Raw genomic sequence first — 25566 nt, 5'->3', positions numbered from 1 at the left:
CAAGATGTTGCTATAAAGAACCACAACGATTAAACACTGATACCCCCAAATTATCCAGCCAGCAAATGGGTTGATGAATCCTTAGGCATCTCTCGGAAAAAAAGAAACTATGTGATCTATAAACACTCGAAAAGATGTTTAACATCTTTAGCTATCAGGGAACTGGAAATTAAAAGTGCTTTGAGATTCCATGTCACTTCAACATGAATGATGGTTATCAAGTAAACAAATAACAAACACTAGTGAAGATGTGGAGAAAGAGAAACTATCATCCACGACTGCTGTGAGTGTAGAATTGTGCAGCCACTATGGAAGTTATTAGAGAGTTCCTTAGAAACTGCAAGAAAACAGAATTACCATATGGCCCAGATATTCCAGTCCTGGGTGTATACACAAAGAAAGCCCAAGAAATCTAAGTCAGCATGTGGTAGAGATACTGGAATATCCATGTGTATTGCTGCATAGGTATGATAGCTAAGGAATGGGACCTGCTTAGATTCCTAATCAACAGAGGAATAAAATACCACACACACACACACACACACACACACACACACACACACTGTAATTTTACAGTTATAAAAGTGAAATTTACAGAAAAATGGAGAAATTTACAGAAAAATGGAGACAGAAATATTATGTTAATCTAAACAAGTCAGCCTCAAAAAGACAGATACCTCATTTCTTTCATATATAGAACACAAATTTAAGTTATATATGTGTAAAACAACTAAATCCAATGTAAGTATAACATACGAAATGTCAAAGCCCAATTCAATGAAACTGAGAATAAGAGATCAACAGAGAAAATTGAATAAAACCAAAAGTCAGTGTTTTGAAAAGGTGAATAAAAAGTGATAAACTAAACATCATTGTAAGAAACAGAACACAAACAACTACATCAAACATTAAAGAGATGCACATCACTCCAGACCCCATAGATGTTGAAAGGATAATCAAACACTCAATGCCCACAAACTTGATAATCAACATTAAAAAGACTATTTGAAATACATAATAGACCAAAACTTACAGAAAAGAAATTGATATGAAATACTTCACATGTATCTAACTTAACAGACCAGGCCTGTATCTATTAATGAGATCTACTAACTCATAACCTTCTGAAACAGTGGTACAAGCTCAGAAGTGTTGACTAGTTGGTTCAATCAAACAGTGAAGAAAGGAAATTGTATTATTTATCTACAGTATCCATCCAAAGACAGAAACAGAGAGACGACCTCATGAATGAGCCTCTTCAGGAGGGCAGCATTACTTTAATACCAGGACCAAAGACATAGCCAAAAGAAAATGTCTTCATCCACTTTGCTTTGCTCTAAGAAAATATTTGAGAGTGGGTTGACCTCGAAAACTATGGAATTGACTTATGTTCCCAGTAGCTAGAAAGTCCAGATTCCATGATACTGGTATTGAGGAAGCCACTGCCCACCCCAGGCCTCCATCACTACAAGGTGAGTAGGGTATGTGAAATAACTGTGTGAGAAAAGGTGGAGGAAGAGCAGCCATGAAAGCTGAAACCAATTTATAACAATTGGTTCTCCTGGGAATGAAACGGTGACAGGGGATCTGACATATCCCCTGTAAGTAGTAGTCAACCCTTTTTGAGGACGGTGCCTTACCTATTCCCCCAATTTAGGTCCCACTTTATCCATTCCCTTCCAATACTATTATATTGAGGACCAAGCTCCCAGCACGTGACCTTTAGTGTACAAACCTTATTGAGAACATAGCCATCATTCATGAACACAGATGCAACAATCCTCAACAAAGTCTTAAATAAAACCTAGCAATGTACAAAAAGAACTTGTATAGCCCCCACATTTATTTACTTAGGGTGTGCAAGGGACATTTAGCTTGAAAATTCAATTAGGCTGGGGACATGGATCAGGGGTAGAATGCTTTGCCTGGAATGAATAAGACCCCGAGTCCAATCTTCAGCATGAAGCAAAAATAAGTAAAGTTGGTATAGTCTAACACATCAACAGACTAAACAAGAAAAAGCAGATGATCATGTTAATAATATACAAAGGGCATTTGACATAATTCAATACCCATTCTAAGTAAATGTTTTCAGTAAACTAGGAATAAAGGGAACTTCCTCAATTTGACAAAGAACATCCATAAACACATTCAACCAGTGTTTTCCTGCTAAGATCAGAAATGATACTAGCATATACTCTTTCTGTTACTTTTCAACACTGTGCTGGAAGTTTTGGGAAATGCAATATGACAAGAGGGAATAAAGGTTATACAGATAAAGAATAAAAAATAACTGTCCTTGCAGATGATGTGATAATGTCAAGTATGTAAGAATATGAAAAGTTCTGAAGCTCGTAAGCTATTATATTAAAATTTGCAGAAATCTGTATGTATTTGCAGAAATATATAGGTATTTATATCAGATTTGCTTGAAATTGTTAAAGCTTTAAGTTACCTTAGCTATCCTTAAGTCAGAGAGTAAACAAAAATGTAGCACATCTGACATTGGAATATTATTCAGAGGTAGAAGAATAAGCTATCAAGTCATAAAGCATATGAAAAGAATTTTAATATGAATTACTAAGTTAAAGAAGCCCATCTTTATGGGGTAGGGGGTTATTCTAACTCCATGAAATTCTGGGAAATGAAAAAGTATGGACATAGAAAGATCTGGGTCTGCCAGGTGTAAAGCTCAAAGTAAGAGCTGAAAGGCAGAGCACAGGGATTTTAGTACAGTGATGAAATAATTCTATAAAATGCCACAGTGGTAGATACACATCATTATACACTTGTCCAAACCCAGGCTGTACACCGCCAATGTGAGGGATATTGACAGTGGCAGATGGCATATATGAAATTTCTGTACCTTTCAGTATTTTATGTGAAAATAAAAATGTTCCATAATGCCAACGTATACCTAAAACATCTCGAAACATCACCTTGATTTAGTCACAATGATTTGTTGAGGAACATAGGGAGGGCCCCATTACAGTCAAGGTGATAAAAAAATGAGTTGGTATGAGAGGTAATCTAGATAAGAAAACATCCAAGGACTATGGTTATATTGGAGCTCAGCTCCGCCACAATGTATGTTTTCCATAAGGTTTGCGAAATAAAGAAACAAAAAACTCCATTGAGAAGTTAATAGATGAAAAACAAACTTTTCATACTACATGAACCTTGGCCTTCAGGTTAATAGCTATCAAGGTGCAGGAGGCATCTTGGGCTTAGCAGGCCTCCCTCTTCTTGAGAGAGGCCAGAGGATGAACACAGATGGGTTGTGTTTTACATGAAGAAATGGATGGACAGATCCAGACAGACTCACACAGCCTTGCAGAGCACGCTCAGAGTTAGACGGGAACAGGTCTATTGCAGAAGAGCAGAGGGAAACTTGACACAGATGAACAGCCACAGATGAGAAAGAGCCAAGCATAAGTTGGGAGAGAAAAAAGAGAAAAGAAAAAAAACAGAAAGGTTAGATGCTTGGTTTAACCTACATCAACACCCACTTGTTCCCATTGGAGAGTAGGGAAGGAAGCATGATCATTGTGCAACATTGTTATGCCGTATTGTGTATTTAACAGCCCAGCTTTATAGAAGTTGGCAATGGATTTTGAACATGTAAATGTAGCATAAGTTTATTTGATATCCTTTGAATTTCTAATTACATTACTTAAAACTTAGGTAGTAAGATATGTATGTATATTATTTGCCCAGCCTAAGCAATTAAAAATTTTAAATATTGGGCGCCAAACTGCTACACTTTCCCAGTAAAATCGTGCAAAATTTTTAACCGTAAATTTTAAAATAGAGAAGCACTGAGCAAGGGTCTCTAGGAGGACGTAGAGACCTTTGAGAATATGCTCAAATGGTATAGCTGGATCATGTGGTAGGCTTATTTTCAAGTGTTTTGTTTTGTTTTTGAGGAGCTTTCACACTGATTTCCATAATGACTCCACCAGTTTGAAATCCCACCAACAGTGAATATGTTTTCCCCTTTCCACAATCATGCCAGCATTTATTGTCTTTTTTTAAAAAAAAATTCTTAAAGTAGTTTTAATTTGCATTTCCCTTATGGCCAAGGATGTTGAACAAAAGAGACTGCTTAGACATTTTTGTTTCCTCTTTTGAGAACTGATTAGTCCCATGGCCTGTTTTTTTAATTGGGTGATTTATTTTCTTGGTGTTTGGTTTTTTTGTTTGTATGTTTGTTTTTTATATTCTAGCTATTACCCCTCTGTCCAGATGGCAAATTTTTTTCTGGTCCTATAAACTTCCTCTTTACTTGATTGATGGTGTCCTTTACTGTACAGAAGCTTTTAAGTTTTATGAGATCCCATTTGTCAATTGACAGTTTGAATTCCTGTACCATTGGAGTCCTACTCAGAAAGTCTTTTTTGTGTCTATAAATTAAAGCATATTCCCAACTTTCTAATTTAACCAATCCAGGGTATTTGCTTTTCCCTTGAGGTTCTTGATCTATTTAGAGTCAAATTTTGTGCAGGGTGAGAGATAAGGATCTAGTTTCATTTACATGTAGCTATCCAGTTTTCCATCACCATTTGTGAAAATGCTATCTTTTCTTCAATGTGTATTTGGTGCCTGTTTGTTAAAAACCAGGTGGCTGTAGAATCCTGGGTTAGTATTTAGACCTTCAATTCTGTTTCACTGGTCTATATGTCTAATTTTTATGACAGTACCATGCTGTTTTGATTTCTGTGGCTCTGTAGTATAACTTGAAATCAAGGGTGATAATACTTTCAGCAGTGTTTTTAATGACCAAGATTATTTGGATATCCAGGGGTCTTTTGTGTTTCCACATGAAATTTTATTTGTTTTTTTTCAATATTTGTGAAGAACTGCAATAGAAATTTGATGGGGATTGTATTGAATTTTTGTTAGGATGGCCATTTTCACAATATTAATCTTACCAATACATGATCATGAGCAGTCTTTCTACCTTCTTGTGTCTTCTTCAGGGTCTTTCTTCAAGTCCTGAAGTTTTCACTGTAAAGATCTTTTAGACTTTATTTATGTTTTTGAGACTATTATAAATGGGATTGTGTCTTTTCTTTCTTTCTTTCTATGCTTCTGGTTAGTATTTTAAAAAAAGCTGCTGACTTTTGTGTGTCAATTTTACATCCTGATTCTTTGCTGAATTCGTTCATCAGATGAAAGAGTTTTCTGGGGGAAACTCTAAAATTTTGTATAAGTATAATAATACCATCTGCAAATAAAGATACTTTGACTTTTTCCATTCCTATTTATGTCTTCTGTATTTCCTCTTGTCTCATTGCTACAGCTGAGACTTCGAGCACTATATTACACAAGAATAGAAAGAGTAGACATCCTTTTCTTGTTTTTCATTTTAACAGAAATATTTCAAGTTTTTCTGATGTTGGTTTGTTGACTGCCCTCATTTTGTTGATCTATGTTTCTTTTTTTTTTTTAAATTTTTTTAAAGATTTATTTATTATGTATACAGTGTGTTCTGCTTCTGCTTGCACATATCCCTTCAGACCAGAAGAGAGCACCAAATCACATTCTAGATGGTTGTGAGCCACCATGTGGTTGCTGGGAATTGAACTCAGGTCCTCTGGAAGAACAGCCAGTGCTCTTAACCTCTGAGCCATCTCTCCAGCCTGAGCTATGTTTCTTGTAGCTGCAATTTCTCCAGGAATTCTATCATGGACAGATGCTGAATGCCAGAGACCTTTTTTGCATCTAATGAGATAATCATGTGGTTTCTGTCCTTGAGTCTGTATATGTAGTAGATTATATTTATTAATTACACTGAACCATCCTTGCATATCTGGGTTGAAACTGAACTGATCAGTGGTGGATTGTTTTCTTTTTTGCGGGGGAGGGGGGAACTAGTTTTGTTTTACTGTTGTTGTTGTTTAATTTGGCTTACAAGTAGTTTAGTAACAATTTCTGCATCTATGTCATCACAGAGATTGGTATATAATTTTCTTTTTTTGTTTGTGTCTTGATCTGATTTAGATATCAGTATAACACTGGTTTCATAAAGAAGAATCTGTACCTTTCCTCTTCTAGTTTACAGAAGACTTTGAGGAGTATTGGCTTTAATCTTTCTTTAAAGATCTGGTAGAATTCTGCAGTAAATATATCAGGTCTAGGGATTTTTGTTTGGTTGTTTGGTTTTGGTTTGTAAGTTTTTTAGTTTTTATTATAGATTCAATACATGGTCTTCTGAGATTGTGTACTATCTAGCATTTTGAGGGAATGTTCTATAGAGATTCATAGGTCATTTTGCCTATGACATCAGTTAGCTCTATTTCTCTGTATTTTGGCTGGAGGATCTGTTCATTGGTTAAGATGGATTATTGAAGTCACCTGCTATTAATGGGTTGGTTAGAATAATCTGTTGCTTTGCTTCAGCAGCGTTTGCTTAATGAAGTTGGCTGCATATATGTGTAGGATTTTAATGTCTTCTTGATAGATTTTTTTCCCTTGATCTACATGAAGTAACATCTCTTATTTTTATTTAAAGTCTGTTTCATCAGATATTAGAATAGAAGCTCTTGCTCTTTCCTGGTTCTTTTTTTATTTTAATTTGTTTGTATTTTATGTATCAGTGCTCTGCATGTATACTTGCATGCCAGAGGAGGGCATCATATCCTGTTATGGGTGGTTGTGAGCCACCATGTGGTTGCTGGGAATTGAGCCAAGGACCTCTGGAAGAGCAGCCAGTGCTCTTAACTGCTGAGCCATCTCTCCAGCCCCCTCTTTCCTGGTTAGATTTGATAGGAATATCTTTGCGCATCATCTCACTCTCAGGTGAATTCTATCTTTAATAGTGAGGTTTTCTTGGAGGTAGCAGAAAGATGGATCTTGTTTTGTAATCCAGTCTATTAATCTGTGTCTTTTGACTAGGAAGTTGTAACATTGATGTTCAAGGTTATTATTGAAAGATGTGTGTTGATTTATACCATTTTGTTGATTCTGTGGTCTTTGTTTTCTTAGTTTTCCTTTGTTTAATCACTGACTGAAGGTTGATATTTTTCTCCACTATCAGGTTTTGGTGATATGTTTATCTCTTACTTCAGTCTGAAGTATTCCTTCCAGTATCCTCTTTAGATCTGACTTGGTGGTCATGGATTCCTTTAACCTGCCTTTACCCTTTGTTAATAACTTATAGTTTGATAAATATAAAATCTGGACTGGCATCTGTAGTCTTTCAGAACTTGTAGAATGTCAGTCTAAATCCCTCTTTCTTTAAAAGTTTCTCTTGATGTTATTTTGATGGGCCTGACTCTATATATATGTGACTTGGCTTTTATATATATATATTTTATATTTTTCAGATTTCAATGCCTTTTATTTGTTCTATACATTTAGTATTTTGACCATTATATACCATGAGGTATTTCTTTGTTGATCCTGTCTATGCAGTGTGCTGTAAGCTGCTTATACCTTGTTAGAAATTTTTTTCCTTATGTTTGGGGATTTTTCTTCTACTGTTCTGCCAAAAATATTTTCTGTGCATTTGACCTGCATTTCTTCTTCTAGAGTTATGATTCCCTGGTGGAAATGCATGATATTCTACATGGTCCTCACGCTACAGGGCTGGGGTGTCTATGGGGACTGGATGAGGATCACTACATCAGCATATTTTCTTGAAAATTCACCTAATACATTTTTCTTAGATATAACATTAATCAGTCATATGACTAAGCATTTGAGAGATATTGTGGAAAATAATACTCCTTTATGAAAAGAAAACTTGGAAGATGATATAATGTTCATAAATACCTTTTTAAAACTACACACCGATATGGGCTATATTTACCATTACATTTTGAAGAAATGTTAAGATGAGACTTAAATGCTAGTATAACAAAAGCTTAGATTTTCAAAAGTTATACATTTTAAGTATACAGCTTACCTATAGACCATGTAAACCTTCCCAAATTAACAGTGTAGTTTTCCTAATATCCCTGGTTGTTTGAGTTTTGGGTGAAAAGACAGTCATGTTAAAACCACATCAAGTCGAATCTGCAATTTACCTGTTGAGATTGCCATTGATATTTGTATTTTAAGGTATTATGCTATAAACCCTTGAATATCCAACATCTTATTTTCTCAATACCACAAACTCAGGGCGTTTGTGGTTTTAGTGTTTGAGCAGGAGAGAGTCACAAATCCTAGGCCTATCCCTGCCCAGACGTCATAGAAAACTTTAAACGACCACAGGAACAGATGTTAACTGGTCAGTGTTACCTTTTGTGTGCTGAAACATGTTTATTACAGACAGGTGCAAGCCTATCAATTTGAGACAGAATTGTGGCAGATCCCAGACAAACATGATGCTGACAGCTGTCGTGGACATTATTTTGTGATGTTATATGCCTAAGAACTGGGTTTGGCAGCAGGTGTGAGGAAGACTCAATGCCAGAAAGCCAAAGTTTACAGAGTAGGTCGGTTAGAGGGAGGAAGTCAGATGAAGACCTGGAGTACTAGACTACCAGCTCACAGTACTTCAAATGTCACACCCTTTTAGGAGGAACTCACAGAAACATAAAAAAGTGTCTTGTTCACAAATATTAACACTTTACATTGGCTTGCCTCAGAAGAGAAGACTAACTTGGCCACTGGGTTTAGCTACTTGCATTGGTTTCTTCTTTGATAGAGAGAGACCATCATCTTCTTTCTCACACTGAGAACTCCATGTCCTCCAGACAAATGTTGGAGTACAAGTCTCAGAGCCATTTCTAAGCAAAATTCATCACATTCTTCTGTAGTAGATCTGGTTGCTTAGCCTTGCACAGTCAATCCCCACAGAATATATTTCATCTATTTTGTCCTTTACATAGGATATGCTTCTAAAGATTCATATGGGTAATTTTAATGATTGGCTCAGCCACCTCATTGATGCAGGAGCTGGCTGTCTCCAGGTAGTAAAGGAAGAAGATCCATGGTGAAAACTGTAAGTTGATCACATATGTTGTAATGAGAGCAGATCCTGAGGTTAAAAGGAAGATTAAGGGTCCAGATAGAATATTGGAGCACCGAGGAAGGCTAATAAAAGGGCTTGTAGTTGGGGAATGGGATAATCAAACTAATCAGTTAAGAGATGGGACACTAAAGCCCTAGAGGGCCTTGCTGGTCAACAGTGGCACTTTCAATTCCTCCTGCTCCATATTCCCCTCACCCTGTTTCTGATCTCTTTCTCTCTGCCTGTCTCTGTCTCTCTGTCTCTGTCTGTCTGTCTCTCTGTCTCTGTCTCTGTCTTTCTCTGTCTCTGTCTCTCTCTCTGTCTCTCTGTCTCTCTCTTTCTCTCTCTCCAATAAAATGAATAGACTGTTGGCACCATGACATTAGCAAATGCTGGCTCCATTTATATAAAAACCTCACTTTCTTTAACCATCATTCCCTCCCAAATAGTGCTTCTCATTTGGATCCAGCTCACTCTCCTGTGTAGTCGCAAGCACAAAGGGTCCATGCATCCCAGTAACTGTTATCCCCAGACTAACCTATTACACTGTGTGGGAATTCTTCCTGCTCCTGAACTCTTTAACACCCTCAAAGAGGGCTGTTTGCCTCCCTGTGGTGGTGAGCATCACCTGGAATTCTCTGTGACCAGCTCTTGGTGGAACTAATAACAGCAACCAAGAACTCAGCTAGGGCCTCTGAATGTTACAGGAACAGCTCTCTTCTCTGGCTTAAGATAGCCTTCAAAAATCAGTGAGCCTTTGACCTCCCGACAGCAGAAAAGGGAGAATCCTGTCTCTTCCTCAATGAAGAATGCTGCTGTTATATCAACCAATCAGGTCAGGTAGAAGTAGAAACTAAAACACTCCAAACCAAAGCCAGCTCAATGGAGACTCATAGCTTTCTGGACCATGGAATGTCTTCAGTAGCTTGGTAGCATCTGGCCATGATTCCTGCCTCTTCTGAGACCCTTATTTAGATCCTCCTCCTTCTTCTCCTAGCCCCATGCCTCCTCAAATGCATTCAAAACCAGGTAAACAAATCACTGGCCATACTTCTAACCAACTCCTCCTAGTTTGTCCATCTCCTTCTCATATCTGTCCCAAGGCTCTCCTGAAGCATAGGCCACTGTATGACTTGAACTGACCATTCCCTGCCTTTCTGCCCCTGTATTCAGTTCCCCTATCCAGCAGGAAGTAGCTAGAAGAGGCAACCTTCCATCATCAATAAAAGGTTGGGATGTTAGGCTGGCCCAAGTCCCTGGCCGTGACAGAGCCACATAAGCCATCAAGATGGACAACCCATGTGAGAACCTACCCCTTTGTGGAAATGGAAAGCACATGTTCCACGCATGGCAGGAATCCGACCTTTATCTCAGCGAGAGCAGCATGACCACCACATCCTGTTATCTTAACAACCAGAGGTCCTCTGGGAACACTCTGCTATGACAGTTCCTTCGTTCACGGCCATTCCCTCTCCCACCGCTCTTCCGTCCGACGTACACCATCCTACAGAATCTCACACTCCCTTCTGGAGGGGCGGCCCTCCCTGCTCTCGGAGACAGCCTGACAGTGAGTACTTCAATAAAGCTTTGTTCTTTGGCCTCAGTCTGGCTCCAATGGTCTTCCTCTCTCATAAACCTTATGCTATCTTTAAAACGCCTCCCACTTTTATAATCATCAACTCACGCCATTGCTCTATCACTTGTTCTTAATTGTTTTGTTTAAGCACCAGTCTGAGAGTGCTTCAAAGTCTGTCACTGTCTTTGGTCCAAGCCAAATTAGGAAAACAAAACAAAACAACAACAACAACAACAACAACAACAACAACAACAACAAACCCTTCTGATCTACTGCAGCAGCTATGCTGTCAAATACTTTCTGGCTCCTCACTGAATGCTCCAGGAACCTCTGCTTGTTCCTGGTGGTGGGTTGGGACCTGGCAGGTTGTGAAGCCCATTCTTTGCTGGGCAGGAACCATTAGAAAGCTGTTGGCTATTGTTAACGGACCACTCACAGCAGCATAAACAATGAGCCTCTATCCAACGCTGGTGTTTGTGTGATCAGGGTTTTTTTTCACCAGGCTTGGCCATCAGCAGTTAGCTAGTTACAAATGCAGTCCCCAGGCCAAATGACTGGAATGCAATTATCCAAGCTTCCTGGGTGTGTAGCGCCCTGCCAAGGAGGATGCTCGTGTTTGTCTACCTCATCAAGCTTCTAGGATTCAACAGATAATGTTGGAAGAAAACTATCAATAGACAGACCATCAGACATGTTGATGAAGCAGCAGTGCAGCTTGGGAAAGGACTTCCTAATACAGAATGCAAAAGTCCTGCTGTGAGCCCGTATTCTGCCTCTTTGAGCTTTGGCATCTACCTCTACTACTCTTAAGTGTCAATCTCTTATTCCTTGGACTGAGATCATGACACCAGCCATCGGACTGCTGTGCCTTTCTAATGAGATGGGGTGTGTGGAAGTTCTGAAAACTATGATAGTGTCATTGATGGTGGTGACAGAATGAAAGATAAATGATAGTTGTTGGTGAAATGCCATGCCAGGGTACCATACCAAGTATTTGATGTGAGGTATGCACAATATCATTTAATTCAAATTCCTTTTGAAGAAGAAGAAAGTGATGATGTGATGATGATGATGATGAAGAGAAGAGCTAACAGGACATAGTAATGCATGCCTATAATCTTGGCACTTGGAAGACTAAAGCAGGAGGATTGCCCTGAGATCAAGACCAGCCTGGGTCATATACTGAGTGCCAGACCATTTAGAGCTACATAGCAAGGGTTACAATAAAGGGCACCCTTGCATTTCATAAATGCTTCTCATACACCAAGTTCCAGGCTTCTATTATATATATATAACTATCTACTTGGCACATGAAAAAACTGATATCTAACTTAAATAATTACTCAAGATCACTGGAGGAAGCCACATGGACCTATACACAGGCATTCTATCCTAGGACAGAGTTTGCCAAACTCTCTAGCATCAGCAAAGCTTTCCAATAAGGCTGGGCATCTGTATCTAGTAGCCTTTTGCATTTATTTTCAAATTTGGTTTAATTCTGTCATTATCCTCTTTGGTTTTTTTTGTTTTTTGTTTTTGGCAAACAACTGCTGTGGACAGTCTATATGTCAATTGCTCTGATTGGTCAATAAAAAACACTGGTTGGCTAGTGGCCAGGCAGGAAGTAGGTGGGGCAAGGAGAGAGGAGAATGCTGGGAAGCAGAAGGCTGAGGCGGAGAGACACTGCAGCCGCACCATGACAGCAGCATGTGAAGATGCGTAAGCACCAGCCACGTGCAAGTATAGATTTATGAAATGGATTAATTTAAGCTATAAGAACAGTTAGCAAGAAGCCTGCATGCCATACAGTTTGTAAGCAATATAAGTCTCTGTTTTACTTGTTGGTCTGAGCAGCTGTGGCTGGTGAGTGACAGAGATTTGTCCTGACTGTGGGCAAGGCAGGAAAACTCTAGCTACACACAACCATTTTTAGCTCAGGGTTGTGATCAAAAAGGCTAACTTAGTTTATCAACTACTATATATATCATATATACACTCTAGAAATAATACACACACACACACACACACACACACACACACACACACATATATATATATAATATTTCAGTTTTATAGATAAGGAGACTAAAGAGCAAGGACTCAAGTTACTTGCCTAAGATCATTTAGTAAGTGCTGAAATCAAGATTTTAATCCAATTTACCTGATTTTAGAAAATGTAGCAACACCTGTAGCATATGCTAAAATGTAAGCTCATCATTGAGAGCAAATCCTGTTCTTTCCCCAGTCAATTTCCAAATTAAGTATGCTTTTTAATCCCTGAAATTGGCTCATAAAGAAAACAGAAGGCTGGGTTAGTATTCCTGATGATGGCTATGATGCTTGATATTGGAGTCATATGATAAACATATTTCTGTTAGGTGAAATAATTGATTATTTACTTCGAGACAGGGCCTCACTAAGTAGCCCCTGGATGACCTGGAAATCACCATGTAGACCAAGTGTTGGTATCAAATTCACAGAAATCTGCCTGCTGTGCCTCCTAAGTACTGGGATCAAAAGTGTGCACCATATGCCCAGCTGAGATAATTGATTTTTGATTTAATGTTTGAGTGTGAACTAAAGTAATAATACTTCCCCAATATTTCCTAACTGAGATCATATATACTTGGTTGCAAATAATGGGATAGTTTCCATGAAGATATCTTGAGGAAAAGAAAATTTTATGTTAAGAAATATTGTTCCTGAAATGCATCATTCTGTTGACAGAAATGGCACCAGGAATATGTAGTATGACTTTGAAATCAATGTCACAAACTGGAAGACACAGGAATAGGAAAGATTTATGATTTTATCACAAATGAATGTTATTCAATCTCACATTAAGGCATGAATCTTTTAAGTTTTGTTTACTTTGGGATTTTGTTTTATAAATTAAATTCTCAAAAATATATTAAAAATTTTGTGCACATACCCAGAATTTTAAAGAAAAGGTCCATATTTTCCATGAGTCCCTCAAAAGGTTTTACTGTAATTTAATTGTAGGCTCTATTGTAAAGTTGATTCTGTGTAGTTTACATCTGCCTAGAAAAGGCAGAGGTGGGAGTCACAGGGTGTAGTAGTTAGTGAGTTCTCGGGTTCCCAGAGGTCCTGGTAGGTGTGATGTTTTTGTTAACCCCCAGGGCACCCACATAGAGTCTCACAGTCACTCACCAGGTCCCGGATGGCCTGGCTGGCTAACAGCATGTTCATCTACAAGAAAGATTGCCATTGGCTGCAATTACCAGTTAGGGGCTCCCCTGGGGAAGGCAGACACAGAAGGCATCAATGAAGAGTCTGTCCCATTGATGTATAGCTCCACAATCGGGCACACACACTGCCACAATGGATACTATTATTTTGCATCATTAGTATCTAATCTAATGCCCACCACACAGTGGATATTAAATAAAAAGTTTGTTTACATGGATATAAGCACAATTATCCCTTACATTCTTGAAGTGGTTAATGACAGTGTTCCATTTCCATTATCTCTTGTCCTCACTTGACAGACACTTTTACCTCATACTATTATTGGTAGTGAATGGTTCATGTTGAAATAGACAGATAATTTGGACACTTCTCTTCAGTATGGTATGAAGGTATAAGTATCCAGGAAGATCATGGTTGATGTCCGCAGAGAACTAGGTCATGTGGAAATGTATTAAAGAGATCAGAATAGCCTGGATTAGCTCTCACGGATGAGGCAGTCCATGAAATAGGTCATAGTGTTAATGGAAAGTAGTGGGAGAAGGAAGAAGGTGTGGTCAGTGGGCTTCAACAGAGCAGAAGGAAGTCACAGAAGGCCCAGAGAGCTGGGAAAGGAAGTGGGAATTGGTACAGCTTTATTTATCCTACTGTGCCCTGGGTTCTGTGCTGTCGATATAGACAACTTATCGATGAGCTATTGAGTATCACTTAGAAGCTTAGAAACTTTGACACAACATTGTTGAAAATGGAAAATATTAGAGTGGGATACTACTCTGTTTTTGTTCTTTTTGTTGTTATGTATGAATGGGCGGTTTAAAAAGCAGTGTACATGGCATGTGCAGATGTAGGCAGAAGAGAGCTGTAGATGGTAGAGGAAGTTGTCATAGTATGAAGTCATGGGGAGTGAGCTCTGAGAAGTGGTACATAGCTTGTCAAGGTTTATCCAGCTTCTAAATGGCAGAATACAAGGTGAAATCAGAATCCATGTTTTTCTATCATTCATTCTACCACAGTGAAAACATCAGCCTCGATAGCAATACATGAATAGCAATAAAATGTCAGGGTGTTGGAAAGTTAATAGACTATTCTCTACCAAGAGGGAAGCCACAAGACATAACAGAATTCTAGGATGAGTTTGACCCTTTTCAAGTTTTTTCAGCTTACTGTTACCAGAGGCTCCATGTTCAGGCAAGGGCAGGCAAGGAAAAGGGTGACCTTGGTAAGGCTGATAGTTCCTGGCTACTGACATTGACTTACACCTCTTCGACCTACTTTTTCCAGCTGGTTCGGATAGGAGTTTCTAGAAATGGTGCCTTAGCTCACTCAACCAGGAGCTTTTCACTTGACATTATGAAACCTTGGCTCAAATTCCCTTTCACAAAACCTGAGCAAGTGATGACTCAGTCCTCAGCCCACTGGCAAATAAATGCCAGAGGGTGATGGGAGAGATTGCTGTAAGGCTCTGGAGAAAGAATGTGGGTGAAGAGGGAGGGCCTGTGTTCTGGCCAAGAATTTGATCATTAAGCACTGGCATATGGGCCCCCATTTGGACCCTGTTGACAAGAAGACCATAAACCAATGCTGGCCATGAAATTCAGGGAACTGAAATGAAAATGGAATGACATGGCATAATCACTGAGAGAGACTGAACCAAAATGAAATTGTTTGCTTTTAGCCAAGTTTTGAGAAAGTACAGATCATATCTGCCCTTCTATTTAAGCGTCTAGGCCAATTTAAATGACTGTTCACCCAAGGTATTTAGTATATTCACATATACTATAGAGGGTCTTCTAATTTGGGAAGGAATGTTTCTTCAGCATTTGATTTTATTCCATCTATTGATAACCTGTGAAACAGATTAAAAAAAAAAAAAGATTCTTAAGACAGGCCCAACCAGGCTTTTCCTGGTCCTGCTTGTTATTTGTTGACAGTGGGTCACAAACTTAACCTTCTTTACTTTTAAATTTTAAATTCAATACCCCCCATTGTTTTTTCTTTTTTTTTTTTTTTTTTTTTTTGTTTTTTTTTTTTTTTTTTTTAGTTTTTCAAGACAGGGTTTGTTTGCCTTGGCTGTCCTGAAACTCACTCTGCAGACCAGGCTGGCCTCAAACTCACAGAGATCTGTCTGCCTCTGCCTCCCTAGTGCTGGGATTAAATGTGTGTGCCATCACCACCTAGCCTAACACCCTTACCTTTATTTTATTACATTTTATTTACTTTAGATAGATGGCAGCGGGCCGGCAACATGGAGTCCCAGTGGGAGGAGGACAACTTGAAGAGCCTGTTCTCCTTCCACAGTGTGGGCTCCAGGAACTGAATTCAGATCACCAGGCTTGGTAGCAAGCACCTCTCCCTAAAGCGTCTCTCCAGAGCTTCCTTTTATATTTCTCTCTCTCTCTCTCTCTCTCTCTCTCTCTCTCTCTCTCTCTCTCTCTGGGTGTGTGTGTGTGTTTATTAATGTCAAAGGACAATGCTCGGAAGCCTTCTATGCATCTTTTATTTTGGAGACAGAGCTTCTTACTGGCTTGGAATTTGTCAGGTAGGCTAAGCTCACTGACCAGTGAACCCCAGGAACCTGACTGTCTTGGCCACTTCAGCAATGCCTCCATGCCTTGCTTTTTAAAATTAAATGTGATTTTTTTAAACGTAGGTTCTAGGTATTGAATTCAAGTCTTCATTATTACAAGGTGAACACTTTACTGACTGTGCCATTTCCCTAGCCTCTGAAGAAGGCAGCCTCATTAGTCCTCATTTTTTTAATCTATAAAATGGGTATTATATAAAAGAATAATGAGAATAGAAACTACCAATTACCTGTCTGGTATTGTCCTAATAGTTGTGAAACACATCATCTTATTTAAATGATAAAACCTCATGAATTGCCCGTGTGCGCACGCCTTTAATCCAGACTCGGAGGCAGAGCAGCGGATCTCTGTATTCAAGCCAGTGCTACAATGATTCAGAAAGGCAAACAACAGAAAACCTGTCGAAAAAAAAAAAAAAAAAAAAACCTCATGAATTAACCAGTGTTAACAGTTCTGTTTTTGTCAGTGAAATGAACTGAAGCACAAAGAAATTAACTTGTCCAAAGGCACCCAAACTGGGAGGCTGGGTGTTCCGCTGGAAATCTCCAGCTCACTCCTGCTTGATCTGGAAAGCCCCACCCTCTCAGAAAATCCCCAACAAAGAAAAGACACTAAAACCCCAGTTTTACATTCTTGGTGGCTGCAGGTGGCTCCATCCCTGAAGTTGCCAGGGGCCTAAGACCCCACCTAAAAGTGTACCAGACTTGCGCACAAACTCAGCTTATGGAGGACGTAAGCTAATGGATCACCCCTTACCTACAGGATATTTAAGATCCCCTGCTTTAGTTTGGGCATGTGATTTCTCCTGCCTCTTCTCTCACATTGATCTCTAGGAGCTGGGGATCTCACCCGGGAGTTGCTTTGCTCAATCAAAATAAACCTTTTTTTTTTTTTTCTTCTTTAGTTCAGTTTGATCTGGCATACTGTGTGGGCAAAGAAACCTACTATTGATCTACAGAAAGCCTATTACTGGGGTTCAATTCACTTAAACCTTTTGAGAACTGATTTTCATGAGATGTGTAATAGAGCTAGGCAATATGACATATCATAGATGCTCGTTTAAGTTACATCCATTTACTCTTTTCAAAGAGGACATAATGAGTGCTGGTTTTGAGATACAGCAACTGGAGAACATTGTATTCAGTTTCAGATCTATAACGAGACACTAATGACAGCTGTACTCCATTTTTCATCCACATCTGCTATGTGTACATTTCTTTTCTGACTCCACAGTTGAATCCTTTCTATCTCCATGTTTTGCTAAATACCACCCTCGTCCTCTGTCCTGTTACACACCCAGCATAGAAAAGAAAAAAACAAAACAAAACAAAACCCAGCAGCTGTGTCCCAGCTCACGGTTTCTCAGTACTAGTTCCATATGATTCTACATGCTGTTTCTGAATTTTAAACATCTGGAATCCAAACTAATTGTAACAGCTGTAGGGAGTGGAGGAAGTCCCGAGTGAGTGACATCCTAAGTGTATGTGTATTGTTCATATGGACACAGCCATGGCTAAGACCAAGACCTTGAACCATGGGAAATTGGCAAGGCAATTCCCCATATGAGCCAAGTGGGATAGCAAATCCTTCCTTGGGGATCCAAATGCAAGTGAGTGACTGGTGTACAAAAACTAGCAGCTTCAACTTCCTCCTGCCTAGTGTTTACAGCCCGAGACTGCTCACCTCCAGAGTACTCCTATGGAAACTAGCCAACCCCACCTGTTGTGGGTACCCAATAAACACACCAAGCTTCCTGGTAGCCAGCAGAGGTAGGTGCCACTTCAACAGAGTGAGTACACACCTACCTGATACCAGCTTTCTTGGGTGTCTGTCTGCCTGTATTTTCTTCCTTCTTTTGCCATCCCTATTCAGGGTACCGGGACCCAAGCTGCAAGGGACATAGTAATCTGCTACATCTCAGTATGCCAGAGACTGGTCTGTTTAGTCCCTGAATCCTCATAACAACATTGTGAGGACATGCTGTCAGCCTCCCTATTGCTTTTGCTTCAAAGAAGAAACTGGAGCTGTGAGCATTAAAGAATTTGCCTACAAGCCCACATTCAGTATGTGGCAGAGTCTGGAGCTCAACCCAAGTCCAAATAATACTGAAGTTCAGGCTTTTAAAGAATGTCTCTTAATTTGTAGATGGTAAAACTCAAGGCAGAACAGGGCTACATGTGTCCAGTTGTAATAGCAATTTACTAGGGATTCTAGGCAGGAATCTAGAAACTGACACCATCTGAACATGTTCAATTATATCCTCACCTGAGTAATTCACTGTGTTCATCCTGTATCCTACCATTATAGCCAATTCTTTCTTCACGCCATGTTGTGTCAGTAAATGCTGCTGTCTGTAAAGTGTTGTCCGATGTCCCCCAGGCCAAGTAAGGTCAAGTAACTCACCTAAGTTCAGTCTGATTCATTACTGCTTCGTAAAAGTACAAAACTTCAAGATTAAGTTCCTTTTCAATAGACAGACTTGAACCCCAAAGAAAGAAGGCTGTGGCAGACCAGAGAAGTCATGGTATTTTAAAATGCTAATCCTTCGGCTACTTGCAAGAAATCTGATAAACATCTTGATTTTACTGTCACAGAAAGTAAAATTCCTTTTATCGGGAGGCTGTAGCTTTTGCGGCGGGTGGAGGATTAACAGTGAGAGCTACATTGAAGTTTAGTTAGGGCTGAAGGAATGGAGCAGGATGGTGCTGTGCAGATACCACAGTGAATGGTTCCGAATTCTTCTAACCATGCGGGTTTAGTTCAGTTACTGAGTAGCTTCAGTTTACAAGAACCTGCTCTGTGCTCTAGAAACACAGCTACTAGGGGATCCCAGAAATGGAATCATTAATAAGCACACAGAAAAGCATATAAAATTCCACAAGAGAATACATAAAGTGTTGGAGATTGAATGGAAAGGGTAAAAAAAAAAAAATGCTGTCTTGAATGCTGGAAAAGATTTGAAGTAGAAGGTGGGATCTGAGACATAGCACGTGAGAGATGGATATGGAAAAACGCCCGAGGGAAAGGGTGCCTAGAGCTTGATTGCAGAACTTGAAGGAAGAAGTGTGTAACCCAGAGCATCGCCAGGATAAAAAGGAGTAACTATAAGTGAAATCATAAATGCTAGGGTCAGGAAAACAGTAGGAGACCTAGGCCTGTGTGCAGTGAGGAATCCTTGAAGGGTTCTGATGGGGTGTTGGCAGCACAGCCTTGAATGTAGGGTCTGATGTCCCAGTCTAAATAAAAGGTAACACCAAATTGTGGAAGGACAGTGTCAATCAGGATGTATGCAAGGAGGTGCTGTGAAAAATATGTACTGATTACACATTTGATGGATTTCTCTTATTTCTGAAAACATGAATTGTCCTAGTAGGAAACCTCTTTCTGGTTGGTTATGAACTTTTTTCTCTTGAGTAGGATCCTACTTGGAAGCCACTAACTTAAAGTCAATGAAGAGCCACAGTGTAAGTGTCTGAATTAGCGTCAGATTTTACATATTTCTCTGAGCGCACCTTCTGCAACAGTCCCATTCTCCTTGAACTCCAGCCACCCATGTCGTGCTCACTCCAGCCCCAGGGAATTGGTAGCCGCTGTTCCATTTGTCCAACACACTATGTCCACCCATCCCTGGTCTCTGATCACAGAACTCTCTGCTCCTCTAAACCTTCCCCAAGGAGCCAGGCAATGGTGGCACATCATCCCTTGTAGACTATGCCTTTTATTTATGCTCTTTCCAGGACACACCAATATCTAAGCCTGTCTAATTCACATACATGTGTCTTCATGCTTGTTTTCTACTTTACAGAGCAGTGAGCTTGTCAACACTCATTGGCAGGCCTCTGGAGACAGACCCGATACACGGTGTGCTCAAAAACCGTTTCTTTGATCCCTGTAGTGCTGTTGGATGGAAACAGCCAAGTCAGTTCCTCCTGCAGGATATTTCTAGGGCCTAGCACTTCACCTGAATGTAGCAGATACTCCATATGTGGTACTGGCTTAAGTTTTCATTCCAGAAAGTTCCCGGTGGTAGAGTATGCAGGGAGAGGTTTTGTGAAGTTTTATGCTCATCTCCTTCAAGGGTTGACAGCTAGAAAATCGGCTTGCATCAGTTCTACAGATGCTGTTTTAGAAAACACCCAAGAATGACTGGAAAATGGGCACCGCCCCAGACCACCAAGCCCTGTTGTTTAGGCTTTAGCTCCCAAGAAGTGTCCTTCTAGTGTGTGGGTTGAAATGAACAGATATGGGAATTTCAGAATTACCAAACTCCTTGAATCTTTTATGCAATGGGACTCTGAAAACTTTTGTATAAAAGGATTCTGACTTGAAAACCTGATTATTGTCCCATTCCCAACATTCTAAGTCAGAAGGTGAAAGTCCCAAGAGTTGAAACTTGTCACTTTTTAGTCTGCCCTCATTTGTGGGATTCTTTCCAATGTCGCACACTCCAAAAAGATGGGACTGAGATTTTTTTTAAACATATAATCTGTCCTGAAGGGATTTGGAAAGGCCCCAAGGTGATTTTTTATATTAAAAAAATGCTCTAAGCAAGGAGGCACATGCTTAATAATTTCAATCCAGGATGTGAGCATATGTCCTGATCACACTGCTGTGAAAGACTCCCTATAGTTTATATCTTTAGTGTGTATGAGCTGTATCCCCACACTATGGCCACAGGATGACCAACCATGTCAGAGAGATCTATCCCAGTGCTTGAGGGCTTAATAAAGATGGCAGGCAGGCAGGTAGATTCACATTACTTAAGAGCCCAGGCTTTGGGATTTATTTTAAGAAGAACTGATATTGAAGACAGTAAATTTCCAGATCCATTTGACTGTAGCTTCTAGGGAATGCCCTGGCTGAGGGTTAAACAGATGCTCCACAGTTACTGACACACACGGGTTGACTTTGGCATTTTATTGCATAATCAAAACTCACTTATTTATTTTGGGACTTAAGATTTACTTTAATGTATATTTTATTTAAACATGTACAGATGAAATCATATAAACATGTGTAATACGTCAATATTTTGTCAATAAATATAATTAATCAATTTTAAAAAACCTGGGCAGGTCCCTGCCTTTTCCAAGAACATATTCTTGGAAACTGCATAAAAAGTAATCTAGCATAAAACCAAAGAAGCTTCTCATGGAAACAAGGTTATAATCAGGGCTCTTAATACCTTAAAAATATTAGCTTCAAATAAACCACAGATGTAATCAACAAGCTCATGAAACCTAAGATAACACCACTGTCAGAACTTGATACCCTCTAAAATTGTGAGATTTAAGCTTCATGTTCTCTACAACAGGCACACATGTATGTACTGTATTCATTACACTAGGGTCCTCAGTGCAGTTATAAACTGTACATGTGGCCCCATATGTAACAATACTTGGAAAAAATGTAAACAAAATTAAGATATCAAATAAAATGGAAGTATGCTGTAATCAACAGCTGCTTACATAAACTATCATTATTTCAGGAAATGTGAAAGTTTATTCTGGTTCAGTAACTTAGTGACCCTTTATGTAACATTCTTGTCAGCTGGTCATTCATAGATCAGACCACATTTAATTTTTTAATGCATAAATTACATATATACATGTATGTATGTATATATAATTTATAAGGTGGGAATTAATTTTATGGACAGGGAGCTTTTTTCTCCAGATATTTTTACATGAAAAACAGGTATATGAGCTTAGCTCATGAGACTATGACGTTACATATAGAATTAGAGCCATTCTTATCAAAATTTGCCCATAGTCTTTTTCTCTATTCACGTCTTTGAGAACAAAGAAGTCCCTTTAAATAGAGTGTGCTGAGCAACCTGGAGTGACTGAATGAGGAGGGGTAGATTAGGGTGTGTTGGCACCCAAAGGCTGCTCTTGGGTTTTGTTTCCAACACTGAAAGCTCATTCTAAACTGATCTCATTTCTTAGTGGAAAAAAGGCTTAGCTCCTGAGAGCTCAAGCACATCTACAGTAATTCAAAATACCCATAATAATAACAAGCACGCTGCCATTTTATGGTTTTTACAGAATGTTTCCATAAGTATCATTTGTCTCCAAATCAACTGTTATGAAGTAAGCAGAAGATATTCTGAGGCCCAAATCATCCAGCTTTCAGTTCCATCCACTCAGAATGTCAGTCATTGACTCGGTGTGTGCGACACTTTCTTACCACCATGACCATGGAAGGGGTGGGTAGATGGCCATCCAAGACAGGTTGGCTGCATCTCATCCTTTGTATGAGAAACCAATCAACCTCAAAATGATGCTTGCCTCCAAATGAATGCTGAGCCTAGTGATAGCCAGGGAGTAAGGGCTTACAAATTCAAGGCAGACTGATCCAGCTACAGAGTCAGCGTGCAAGTCAAAGCTTCCACTCTCTTCATGATTGACAAGAAGATGCCTCCATTTGGAACTGCTCCACTGGATCAGTCTTGGCATGAACCATCTCAGCACTCGATATTTCTTAGCATGGAGCATTTTTTTTTTCTCAGTAGCATTTAGGGGTTCTCTCTCAGGGTCTACTTCCTTTTGCTAAGGCATGACTTGTGCTCAAGAAAACTAAGTCTTCATGTAACAGATAATTCTTTTTGGTATTTGAATTTTTTTATTTTTTATTTTTTTTGGCAATCTTCTCTCCCTCATTTCAAAGTCTCTTTTCTGCCAAGTTCAATTTCAGAACTAAAGGCAATACAGACAGGAATGGTACTTCATGAACAACTCAAAAGAAGAGTGCAGTTAATAGTCCTGAGGTGGAATCAAACTACAGCCAAGATGAAAGCTAAAACATCACCCGGCTCTGGGAAGGTGCCCTTCCCTCACTGAGACCTTTGCTCTGGGGTATTTGGGACGAACCACGGACTCTGCTTTGAATGAAAGACACCGGGTTAACTGTAAGAGCATAGCTGACCGAGTCAGAAGTCTAGAAGGCTCAAATCAGAAGGGCAGTTCCTTTGAAACAAACCCAAAAGGTAGGCAGGCCATGAGTTTTCGAGGTAGCAGATGGCTGGCTATAGCAGCATCCTATTGTCCAAGAAATGGAAAGAAATCTTAAAGGCCCCCCTACTCCAAGCTTCATTTTGCAATGTAGAAAGTGAGTTTCATGGAGGGAAAGGCAATTGTTCATGGTCTCACAGCATTTTAGAAGCAGAGCCAGGGCTGGCATCTGCGTCCTCTGACCAGGAGTCAGATACTGTTGTTCTCATTCCTAAGTATGCCTGGACTCTGGACTTCTCCATCTAAAGATAGCAAGGGGAACAAGGCCCCACAGGGTGAACTTCTGTCAGTTCTGTCCACTGTAAGCAGCGAAGCCATATTCAGAGGTTTTGACCACAGCTCATAGAAAAAATGCCAGCATTTCTTAATAGACACCCATAATGCCACCAGCCCTACCTAAGACTCTTTAGGTGTTCTCTCCTAGCTGACAGGAAAGTAAATATCTCAGATGAGACAGATCTGATCCTGGTACTGAAGAAAACAGTCTTTGACTTCCCTCTAGGGTTCATGAAGAGACCATTTTCCACGGACAGATCTCTAGTCTGTGTCTCCAGTGGCAAATGAATCGAGCCTGTCCTGAACAGAACATTGACACCGAACACAGAAAAAAGAAGGCAGAGCTCAGTGACTGACATGGGGTTGGTCAAGAGGATACATACCAACACCTAGACACAAGAAAGAGAGTGTACAAGTGCCCAGCACAAAAGAGGGCAAAGGAAGGATAGTGGAGAGTTTGAACACAGCTACGGTAGATGTGACCAAGCAGGAACTATCACCAAGACAGGCACGTGTTTTGACAGGATCTGTGAGAAGACACTTCAAAGAAGGCGTATTTGGAAACTGAAAATAGAACACAGTGAATGCTTGTGAGACAGACTGGGAACAGCAAGGGGATTAGGTCACGAACTTCAGAGACCATTAAGCAAGAGTGGAGACTCCAGGAAGGGGAAATGTTGAGAAATGAAAAAAAAAAAAAAAAAAACGAAGAAGGACGCCCTTCCCTCTCTGACTCCCTCAAACGCCACCTGCTGGAATCCCGGTGGAAAAGTCCGAGGCGTGTTGCTGCATGCTGTTGGAAGGCCTCGGAGAAGAGTGCCGGGAGCAGCCCCACGCTCATAAGCAGCCGCTTAGGACTGGCCTCTTTTCGAGCCACAGCTGTCTTCTAGGTCATTGTCCCAAGGGCCTAAGTATCACTGGGCTGAGAAGCCACCAAAGGAGAAGCCGCTGTGAGGGGGCACCGACTCTCCCACTGGCCACCACATTCCACTGCATCCCTGGAGGAGGAGGAGAAGATTAGAAAGGCTGAAGGACTGGAACGGAGTCAAGGAACCGTGAAGAAGCACACCCAGCGCAGGCGCCCTGTATGAGCCATGCGGATGGGTTGTACCTGAGCCTCTAAGCTAAGAGGCCTCAACAGTAAACTAGCCAATCATTATTCCTGAACAGCTTTAACTCTTGAGAAGTAGTTCACTAATGTTTAGCCCAGTTTTTACCCTCCCCAAATTTCTTCCCCAGCAGGTCTACTGTACATTCCAGGCCCACCCAAAATCCCTATGCTTCCTTGATGATATCCTAGGTTTTCTCACCTGCGGGCCAATAGATTATTGTATGTTACATCTTCCAGATCGTATTACATAATGAGCATTATCCTATGAACAAAACACATATTGTGATGATCTCTCCTCTCTTAAAGGAAAGCCCAGCTCTTCATACACAGCAAACATGACACAGAGTGTTTTTTTAATTATGTGGAGGCTCTCACAATGATCTCATCCCTAGCAATGCAAATGTTCTATTGACTAATAATGAGTTTGTTATCAACATACATACGCATATGTTTTTTGTTCTTATCCTGTTACTTTTTTTCTCTTCTCTTATTGCTCTAGCTAGCGCTTCAAGTGCTGTGTTGCACAGGAGTGGGGGCAGTGGAAGCCCTTTCTTGTTCCTGACTTTAATGGGATACCTTTGAGGGTTTTTGTCCATTAGGATCATGTTGGCTATGTGTTTGCCATATACAGATTTCCTTATCTTGAGGTATATTTTGTCCAATCCAACCCTCTCTGGCACTTTAATTATGAAGGCATGTTAGACTTTTGTCAAAGTTCTTTTGTGCATAGATTGAGATGATTGAGTGATTGTTGTCTTTAAGTCCGTGTATATAGGACTGCCTTTTTTTTTTAAATTTATGTATGTTGAACCATAGCTGCATCTCCAGGATGAATCCAA

At 39.9% G+C, this 25566-nt stretch overlaps 1 protein-coding gene across 4 annotated transcripts in view; it reads right to left on the bottom strand.

The window, feature by feature from the left end:
* Htr4 (5-hydroxytryptamine receptor 4) overlaps positions 1 to 25566 on the bottom strand; it is a 204860-nt gene that overhangs the window by 11634 nt on the left and 167660 nt on the right. For 3 of the 4 annotated variants that reach the window (XM_028890134.2, XM_028890133.2, XM_028890135.2), the window contains exon 7: positions 20839 to 24614. The exons of the other annotated variant lie outside the window; for it this stretch is intronic. In XM_028890134.2, the coding sequence (XP_028745967.1) occupies positions 24524 to 24614 (91 nt within the window). In that variant the 3' untranslated portion in view covers positions 20839 to 24523. Of the gene's footprint in view, positions 1 to 20838; positions 24615 to 25566 lie in introns of those variants that run through there. 4 annotated transcript variants of the gene reach the window in all.

Source organism: Peromyscus leucopus, chromosome 19, assembly GCF_004664715.2.
Source record: "Peromyscus leucopus breed LL Stock chromosome 19, UCI_PerLeu_2.1, whole genome shotgun sequence".
Classification (NCBI taxonomy): domain Eukaryota; kingdom Metazoa; phylum Chordata; class Mammalia; order Rodentia; family Cricetidae; genus Peromyscus; species Peromyscus leucopus.
The sequence above is the reverse complement of the archived record's forward strand: the minus strand, read 5'-3'. Positions and strand labels throughout refer to the sequence as shown.